The sequence below is a fragment of the Rutidosis leptorrhynchoides genome, unplaced genomic scaffold, assembly GCF_046630445.1.
Source record: "Rutidosis leptorrhynchoides isolate AG116_Rl617_1_P2 unplaced genomic scaffold, CSIRO_AGI_Rlap_v1 contig109, whole genome shotgun sequence".
In the NCBI taxonomy this organism is placed as follows: Eukaryota; Viridiplantae; Streptophyta; class Magnoliopsida; order Asterales; family Asteraceae; genus Rutidosis; species Rutidosis leptorrhynchoides.
In genome coordinates, this window is record NW_027266365.1 from 55,368 (window position 1) to 65,480 (window position 10,113).

General features: G+C 34.6%; 1 protein-coding gene across 1 annotated transcript; it reads left to right on the forward strand.

Annotated features, from left to right (window-relative positions):
• Positions 1–504: 504 nt before the first annotated feature.
• LOC139881068 (bZIP transcription factor TGA10) lies at positions 505–6,289 on the forward strand. The gene is made up of 11 exons (XM_071865607.1): positions 505–560; positions 692–828; positions 1,214–1,280; positions 1,440–1,599; positions 1,712–1,780; positions 1,919–1,978; positions 2,076–2,153; positions 2,270–2,354; positions 2,487–2,758; positions 3,520–3,759; positions 6,140–6,289. The coding sequence occupies exons 1-11, from the start codon at positions 505–507 to the stop codon at positions 6,287–6,289; spliced, it is 1,374 nt and encodes a 457-aa protein (XP_071721708.1).
• Positions 6,290–10,113: the final 3,824 nt, after the last annotated feature.

Genomic DNA, 10,113 nt, shown 5'->3' on the forward strand with positions numbered 1-10,113 from the left:
CGAATAAAAAAAACTTTTAACCATCAACATTCAACAGAGAGGAAAGCTGAATTTATAAACTTGGATCTTTATCTTGAAAAAAATATATTTATATTGATTTTTAAAAGTCAGCCTAGTTTATAATAATCTGAATAATATAAACACTAGAGAGAGAAAGAGGTCTGAAAAAAGGAGTTTGTCTTTTGTTTCTTTGTATTAAATATATTTTTCTTCTTCCTCTAATTCTCAAAAACAAAATAAACCTTCTTTCTCTCCCATCTCTCTCTGTGTATTTGGTCTTCTGTCATGGTACTATTATTAAATTAAGCTATAGCTCGGAGTGAAGAAGGTTTCTAAATTTTAATGACGACGACTACAACTACAAATATGAAATCTGATCATCATCATACACAACATCATTTGATCATAGACCAACAACAACAATCATCATCAATATCTCAACATCATCATCATCATCATCATCCACAACAACAACAATTTCATCAGTATGGGATGATGAATAATATGATGCAGCCATCTTCTCCATCTTCATCAACTTCCATCCATGGAAACACCTTCCTGTAATTTTAACTTCCTTTTCTTTTTATTAATTTGACCTTGAACTTTAAATTAATTCATGGTTTCATCCTTGTACTATATGAAATTACATGGTGTTTTTATTTTGATATATAATTTTCTTGGATTAAATTAGAGGAGGAGGAGGTGGCAAGGATGGCGGTGCTAGTGCTAACTATGGTTTAGGAGAATTGGACCAAGCACTCTTTCTCTATCTTGATGGTCAAGATCATCATCCTAATAATTCCAATTCTAACCTTCAAGATCAACAAAGTCAGTTCCTAATTCTCTTCTCTTATGTCTCATTTCCTTTAATTGTATGTTAATTATGTTAATTTGTGACCGTTTTAATTATTGGATTATCTTAATCTTAATTAAACTCTGCAAAGGGTGAGAGATTCTGTTTGGTTCTTAGGAAAAGCATGTCTAACTGATATAAACATAAAAACAGTAGCTAGTACTTTTGGTTTGACCAGATCCTTTTTGCAGCAGAGAAAATCTTCTTTTCTCCTTCCAATGAAATTAAGAAAATACTTTCATTTTTTTACTACTTGTCTGGAGCTGATTAAAATTTAAAACCCACATTTGTCTCATGAATCTTTTAATTCTTATTTATTTCTATCTCTGTGACAATATTAACCTTAATTGGTATATGCAGAGAATTCAGGTATGAGACCTCCAACTTTGAACATCTTCCCTTCACAGCCTATGCATATCGAGCCATCATCATCACAATCACAAACTAATAATAGGGTAATTAAATTTCTTTATCAATCAACAATACTCAATTTGATTATTAATTAGTTAAAAAGTTTGTTAGTTAATAATTTTTCTTTTTAAAAAAAAATATTTTAGGCAGCAGGTACACAATTAGTTTCTTCTACAATGTCACAAGGAGGAGTAGCAAGTTCTACAAGTGGTGGTTCAAAGAGACCATCAGACCAGCCGTCCATGGAGTTGGCTGCCAACCCGAAAAATGATAATAATAATAATATTCTTCTTCCTCCATCTGAATTACCAGCTGCTTTAGCCAAAACTATAAAGGTCTAATCTTTAGTTAATTATTATAATTTGACTTCAATAAAAATTAAATTTTTATTTCATTTCTTTGTTTATACTTCATTACTAATGATTTCTCAATTTGTTAAAAATATAGCGTGAAGGGAATCGTAAGGGTCCGACTTCATGTTCCGAGCAAGAAGGTCCCAAAACACCTGACCCCAAGGTAAATCATTTCTTGTTGCTAGCTTAAGCTTTTGGAAAAAATAGTGTCAATTGCGATTAATTAAATTAATTAATCACTGTATAATAGTATGTGAGTTGATTTAGTGATGATCCCTATTGTTGAATTCTGATCATGCAGACATTACGCAGACTTGCTCAAAATAGAGAAGCCGCACGAAAAAGTAGGCTTAGGAAAAAGGTAAATAATAATTACCATAATTTAATCAACTTTTAAAAATAAATTCACTGTGATCATTGCAAATTAATGTCAAAATTCTTTTTTTTTTTTTCTACAGGCATATGTTCAGCAGTTAGAATCAAGTAGGATTAGACTTACCCAGCTTGAACAAGAGCTTCAAAGAGCAAGAGCACAAGTAATTAATTGAATATCTCTTAAACAAAAATTTGTTTATTACAATCTCACTTCATTTGCTCTTATATTTAAAAATATTAAAGATATTAATTATTAATGAGCTCCTTTCCTTTTTAGGGCATGCTTTTTAGTGGTGGTGGGTTACAAGGTGGTGGAGAGCAAGGTGGTCTAGCTACTCCTGGAATGAACAACATTAGCTCAGGTTAATTCTCTCAAAATAATTTACCTTTCCTTTCTGTTATTTAATTTCTTTTCTCAAAACATAAATTTCTCATTTTTCTAAATTTCCAATAAATAATTAATGTGTTTCGATATTTTTCTCGTTTGAGGGCAGATGCCGCTGTGTTTGACATGGAATATGCGAGGTGGCAGGAGGAGCACCACCGCTTAATGTGTGAACTCCGAGCTGCTGTTCAGGAGCATCTGCCGGAAAACGAGCTTAGGCTCTTCGTTGACAATAGTTTGGCACATTACGATGAGGTCATGAACCTTAAAAGCATGATCATTAAGACAGATGTCTTTCACATTGTTTCCGGCATCTGGAAAACTCCGGTGGAACGCTGCTTCTTGTGGTTAGGTGGTTTCCGACCATCGGAGCTCATCAAGGTATGTATAATTAATTAAGCAATGTCGAACTATACACATATATTATAGTGACATTTCATTTTAATTCGTTAGAGAATAAAAAACATTAATAGATATTAATTCTTGGTGATACCATATGTTTAGTTCTACATTTTATCTTAATTAACGTGTTACATGATATAAAAGTTTAGCAAGTTGAGTGTAAGAAAGAATATAATCAAGAAGAAGATGACAAAACTATATTACCAGAAATGTCACTAGTCTTGAATTAGGTCAAGATAACTAACTGTAAAACGACTTGTATTGGGCAAAACCTATTTAAATTAAACTTCCTACTAATAATTGGGTTTGTAATGAAAATGAAGTTAATTTACAATGTGACAACAAGGGACAAAAGACGTTAAAATTAAGCACTAAATTAGGTTAACAAATTAACTAACCCTTTAAGCAAAATAATTGTTTTTGTATAATCCAAATTAGTCTTTTACATTTGTCTGTGAGTTTAGATAAAATAATTCAAATATCAATCTGAATATTGACAAAATATAAATAGATAAAAGTTTCTAATAAAGGGTAGGGTTAGTTGTCAATCTATAAAAGCCCATGAATGTTACTATAACTTTTGGTTAAGGGACAGATAGCCAGAAATCCATGTAGATAAACTGAGGAAGAAGAAAATAAAGACCACTACTATTGTTTAGGGAAGAAAATATATATATTCTTCGATAAGGAAAATATTTCTTTCCCCATTGCACAATAAAGTCAAATAATTTTTTTTACAGATAATATCGACCCAAATTGAGCCTTTAACTGAGCAACAACTCATTGGCATATACGGACTACAACAATCTACACAAGAGGCAGAAGAGGCTCTTTCACAAGGGTTCGAAGCTCTTAACCAATCACTTTCGGACACGATTGCATCGGATTCATTGAGCTGCCCTCCTAACATGGCTAACTACATGGGTCAGATGGCTCTAGCTATGAATAAGCTCTCTACACTTGAAGGTTTCGTTCGACAGGTACACCAATTCTTCCCGTAATTTATAATAACTCTTTATGTTTTTTATCAAAGTTTTTGAAGTGGTCCATCTTCCTCCATGCATGCATACTTGATGATGGTTTAATTTAGGTTATGATCGAGTGGGTCATATATGAAAAGAATCTTGATCCAGCCTAATTTGGGAAAACCTAACCCAATTCATGAAACTACTCCCATGTCTAGAACTCATGTGATGTGGTTTTGGTTGTTACATGATATCTAATAATATATCCCCCAAACAATCATGAAATAATTTCTAGTCATGTCATCGAAAGCGACTTCAATTTAATTCGTTCCATTTCTTCTAATGCTAGGTTTTTCCGTCTTTAAGGTGGTATTAGTTTAGGTTCGCCCAAATTAGTTTTGTACTTTAAGAGTAGGTGAAAATGGAAAAATTGCTTGAATATTTCTTTAGCGAAGTAGATAATTTCATATAATTTTTTCCTTTCACTTATAGACAAAAGAAAAAAGACGTATAAATTAATAGTATAGGGTAATGTCTGTTAAAGAACTAGGAAGATCACACGAGAAAAGTTACCTAAAACAAGCAAATGCTTATTCCACCACAAAACAAAAAACCAAAGCTCATACATAGTACCTTCCTTCCTCTCACGAGCACTAGCTAGCCAAATTCCATTGATGAGTACAAACTCAGGTTTTCATTGTCATTTCTTTCTTTGTTCTTAATTCCCAACCATCTCGGTGAAGTTCGTTCTACAAAATATATACTTAATTTACGAAAGAGACTATCAAATTAATTTATCGTAATTTCTAAATTGTTTTCATATATATATTTTAGCAACAATTTTATAATCTTTTGTTGATTTAAGATTTGGGTACAACCTATTTAAGCTTTTTTTCCACAATTTTTTTACCCTAATTCATTCTCAACAAATCCTTATATCAATTGAATTAGAAAGTTGACAACCTATATTGGAATCCTATTCATTAAATAATCACTAATTCAGGTGATCAACTCGATCTAAGGTTTAGTTCCGGTGACCACCATAATATATATAGCCTAGGATGGTCCATCAAAGATCTGTACACGTGGCATCCTTCCTCGTACAACGTATATTTTTCTGGTCCTAGAGAAAATATATGTATGCATGCATTATTACATCGAAGTGATATCCATAGCCATTAATAACTACAACATTTAATTAAAAAAAAAAAAAACTACAACATTTGATGTTACGGGTCGTGAACGAACGGGTTTGACTTCAAACCATCTTAGTTCCACGCTTAACACTTACCAACCATTGAACCCTTTTAAAAGCTTAATTAGTAAATTCAAACTATATATACATGTACTGACTTTATTTTAGTTTTTGTATGATATAAGTCATGCTTAATTAGAATTTTCTAGAACAAAGATAGGAAAAAACCAACATCTATAGAGATTATTGAATACTAATACAATGTTCTTATTCACTTTAGATATTTTCATATAGCTAGTAAGCGACACCTTTGTTATAAATTCTCTCGCTTTGGAATTTATGACAATAGTAGGTCAAAATCTTGAAATGTGAGGCTAGAGTTCCTTGGAAAATATAGATCTCGTAGAATATAAATAATACAACTTCCATTGTAATATGCTCAATTCAATTGCACATAAAGTCGGTACTGTTGAAATTTCTAACTTTGACTGCGAATTTAGTCAAGATGTGCCTTGTTTGTCCCTAGATTACAATTGACTAGAGGAGGGTAATTAACAAGGAATTATTTTTTCAATAAGCATGTTGGACAATTTGTCACGTACTTACGGTTCACGATTAATTTATATTCAATTGATTAATCTACCTCTCCCTCAAAATATGTTTTTCAAAATATACGACCTCGTCTTCTTGTAATTTTGGTGTATAATTCATTTACTACTAATTAATTCAACACTTTAGTTCTGAATTTTTTTAATAGTATCAAAAGTCAATCTAAATTATATACATTAACTAATTTGTACACTCTTTTAAAAAAAAAACTAATTTGTAACACATAATCTGTTGCATTACTCGAAAAAGTGTCCCATAACTAATTAAGTCGCTTTTTTAATGTGGTTAATGGGCTATATAGGTATCTAAAATGACACATCGACTGTTAAAACAGACGTTTTGAACATCAACGTCTATTGTCTAATTTGAATGAGTTATTATGTCTTCATTACCTGAATTCTTTTATTAATTTGACAAACAAAGTCTTTTGTCTAAACGTTTAAGCAACGAATCATATTGAAATTAGCAAATAATTAAAAGTCAATGCATTGTGCATAATTAATTAGAATACTAAGTATATAGTAAATTGCCGACATCAATTAATTATAATTTGTTTCTTCTTAAAAATGAAAAAAAAAAAAAAACTTACAGGCAGATAGTCTACGGCACCAAACACTTCACAGGCTGCACCAAATCCTGACGACTCGTCAAGCAGCAAGATGTTTGTTAGCCATTGCTGAATACTTCCATCGTCTTCGAGCACTCAGCTCTCTCTGGATGGCTCGTCCTCGACAAGAATGATAATCAGAAAGGAAAGGAAAAGGTTAATTAAATCGTAGCTAGAAGAAACAAAAGAAACTTTTATGATCTTTAATCTCTATATTTCTCTTGTTACACTTTTGAATTTTATGTTTTTTTTTTTACCTTTATGTTAATTAGATCATCATGTATAGATAAATATAGACAAAAATGAATACCCAATTAAAATTTAAAGCAGTTTAGTGGTTATGATTTTTCTCACTTTGGTAATTTAATTGATTTAAAAGAAAAAGGTTTATTGTGCTTGAAAGAATTGTAAATGATTTGGGCAGCCATATCTGACCCGACCGCGAAGTTAAATAAGATTATGAGAAGAAGAAGATGGTGTTGGATGAATTTGGCATTGTGTGAAATGGAGAGTAAGATAAAATAATACTTCTATTTCTTTCGTTTCAAAATAAATACAAATTTTTTAATGTAAAATTATATTAAAAAATTTGTATTTATTTTGAGACGGAAGGAGTATACGTTTAGACAGATGGATGACGATTGACGAGTGTTGGAAAATGAAAGTTAGGTTTTTGTTGCATTTGCATGCATTTTGGTTTATGGCTATTGGCTTTTTTCGATCATCTTTTATAATTATAAATTGGACTACGGCCCACCTCCTTCTATATTATATTATATTACGATGTTGATTCATTTGGTTGCTCCATAGTCCGAAACGAAATTCATACAATTCAACTATTCAAGCGGTTCTATACAATTCTAGTAATATGTAGAGATCGAATTTGAATTAAATTAAACATAGAAATGGGTACTTGTACATATTGAAATTTGTGGAGCGGAAATGAAGAATACGAACAGAATTGAAGAACAATTTTGATTCAACACATTTGTGGAAATACAATACAGAGAAATAAATTGAACTTATTGATTAACACACTAAAATACAATATTATATATAGAAGATTGAGTGTAGTGAAGACAACTTGAAGTATGGTGAGGATCAGAGACAGTATGGTGGTGGCGTGAATTCCATGAAATCTGAGGCATGGTGGAGATGGCGTGCAAAAAAAAAAAAAAACAAGAGGAGCAGAGGAATGGTGTTGCAGGTGGAGAGATTGGTGGTGGTTGCCGATTAGACAGAGAAGAAGCAGCATTGGAGTAGTGGGCCGGAGTGTTAATCGGGCCGAGGCTACCAAGGGCCCAAACCCAAATTTTAACACCCGCCCTCAAGCCGGCAACGGAGAGTAATCGTAGGTGTCGAGCTTGGACATGAAGAAGTCGAGGAACGAAACTGACCAAAGGTTGTGAAAAGGCTTCAAACAAACACTTGGGCACTTGCTTCAATTATTGTAGTAGCGGAAATTGCATCAGGAAGTTGAACAACAAGGGTGTCATTCTTTGATGATCACATTATCTTGTTTTACTAAACCATCCATTCGATGCCTAAAACACTACTATCAAATAATTACCTAACACATGAGGCGGCAAGATGCAATCCAGTGAAGCCGATAGACACCATTCATCGAGTATTTTGCATACACTTCAAACCCAAACGACAAACAAACCCAATCCACAAATAACACTACATCTGCTTGGAAGATCAGACAGAATAACCAGCCAACAGTCCACATAGAACGCAGATAAAGAGTCGAAGCAGCAACAACTGATCCAGGCAGGTGCAGCAGTATCCAAACAAGCCAATAACAGGCCGTCCAAACATTTGGAAATCGGCAACAAAACCAGTCCACAAACCAGCTAATCCTAAATAGAGACTATTAAAGCCTATCGCTCTATTTTAGCAAGCTATACTACTCAAATCAAAACATACTATGCCTAAACACAAGGATCATAGCAACATACAAAAACTCGGAAACGAGTGATAACATAGCTGGATTCTTAGCATAAGAATCATTCACAGCACAACAAATCTATAGAAAGCAAATACTGCTAATAGCACTAAGCTAGAACACATAGCTAATATTGGAAAATAATAGATAGAGTCGAGAAGATACTTCGACCTGAACAAGAAAGCTGCTCAAGCATCAATCACTAGCTGACGAGAGATCGTCCCAAACAGCAGCGGCACAATGAAGAAAGGAAAGTCCCTTTGCAGCACCTAGAGCAACTTTCATCCGCAAGTTCCATGACAATGATTGGAAATAAGAACCTCTCCTGAACAAATGATTTTCCAAACTCAGCGACTGAATCTCAGCCTTTTTTTTTGTCTTTACCATTATCGTTAACTCCTCCACCCACCCTGGATTCTTCTTCACGAAATCCTCTTCCAGCATATCTTTCCCATTCTTCATATCCTGATCTCCCATACCCATTTTCGTGCAATCAATTATGTCACCATTGTCGCTGAAAATCAACCTCCCAACGACAACTCCTTTCTCCGCAGCAACCACAATGAGACTAGACCGAGTCCAGCCAAGCAGACAGGAAACATCATCCAACACTGTATCCGATTCTCTCTGTTGCTTAAAGAGCTTATCGTCAGTATAGAACAAGTCACGCTTAGTGACATGGATGTTCTTCAATAGAGCTGATGGATAAGCAAGAGAATCTTGGTGGTGATGGTGGTTTTGCGCACGGTGGAGCTGATTGGCGACGGAGCGAGAGGGGACTTGGAAGGAAAAGCCGTTACCAGAAAGGATTAAGTGAGTAGCTTGAAGGACGAGGGATTCAATTGCAGATTGGATGGAAGTAAGAGGGAGGTCGGCGACCTCACGGCAGGCTTCAGATAGAGACAAGCCAGAGAGTGCTAGGGTTTTGGAGCCGGAGGCGGTGGATGTGTTACGCCGCCATTTAGAGCTCTCGGCCATAGTGCGACTGCTAATGAATTGAAAGTGAAGAGCTTGGATTCCGACAAGTTGAGCGTCGGAGCTCTCTGTTGCACAGAGAGAGCTCGACGGAGAACAAAGAGAAGGTTTGCTGGTTTTTTTTGAAGCAAAAAATAAGATTGAGAGAGCTGAGCTACGAAAATGAAAGTGAAATCTAAAGAAATCGAGGACTAATTGACTGAGATATTGACATCAAAAGCCATAATTTTGGCGAAGAGAAAAACAAATCAGGATCAATCAAAAGATGAACCTAAAGCTCAAGATACCATATTGAAATTTGTGGAGCGGAAATGAAGAATACGAACAGAATTGAAGAACAATTTTGATTCAACACATTTGTGGAAATACAATACAGAGAAATAAATTGAACTTATTGATTAACACACTAAAATACAAGATTATATATAGAAGATTGAGTGTAGTGAAGACAACTTGAAGTATGGTGAGGATCAGAGACAGTATGGTGGTGGCGTGAATTCCATGAAATCTGAGGCATGGTGGAGATGCCGTGCAAAAAAAAAAAACAAGAGGAGCAGAGGAATGGTGTTGCAGGTGGAGAGATTGGTGGTGGTTGCCGATTAGACAGAGAAGAAGCAGCATTGGAGTAGTGGGCCGGAGTGTTAATCGGGCCGAGGCTACCAAGGGCCCAAACCCAAATTTTAACAAACAGTGTGCAGGAAGTAGGGCCAGGATCGATTGAGGCTTTTCTAGTGAGACTGGTGCAATTTTTGCAGGGAATGATGAAATTTCACATTGAGGAGAGTTGAAGGACCTCATTGTGTCTGCTGAAAATGAGTAAAAGAAAATTCCTTTGATGATGCGTCCACTTTTCTGGACGAAATCGAATCTTCTTTGCCTGACGCCGAAATCGGAATTGGCGGAGTATTGGAGACCGCAGAATAGACTCAAAATGAAGTCACCTACACCACCATAATCCCCAATTAGACTGAATTTTCTTCAAGAAGAAGTTCCTAATTTGCTAGCTTTTCATTGGCTCGTCATTTCTGCATTTTA

Bases quoted from the DNA above. Each gene is read 5' to 3' on its own strand.
- LOC139881068 (XM_071865607.1), top strand. From the start codon at position 505: ATGATGCAGCCATCTTCTCCATCTTCATCAACTTCCATCCATGGAAAC. The intron at 2,154-2,269 runs GTAATTAATTGA...TTTCCTTTTTAG, and splicing joins TTCAAAGAGCAAGAGCACAA to GGCATGCTTTTTAGTGGTGG. The intron at 3,760-6,139 runs GTACACCAATTC...AAAAACTTACAG, and splicing joins TTGAAGGTTTCGTTCGACAG to GCAGATAGTCTACGGCACCA.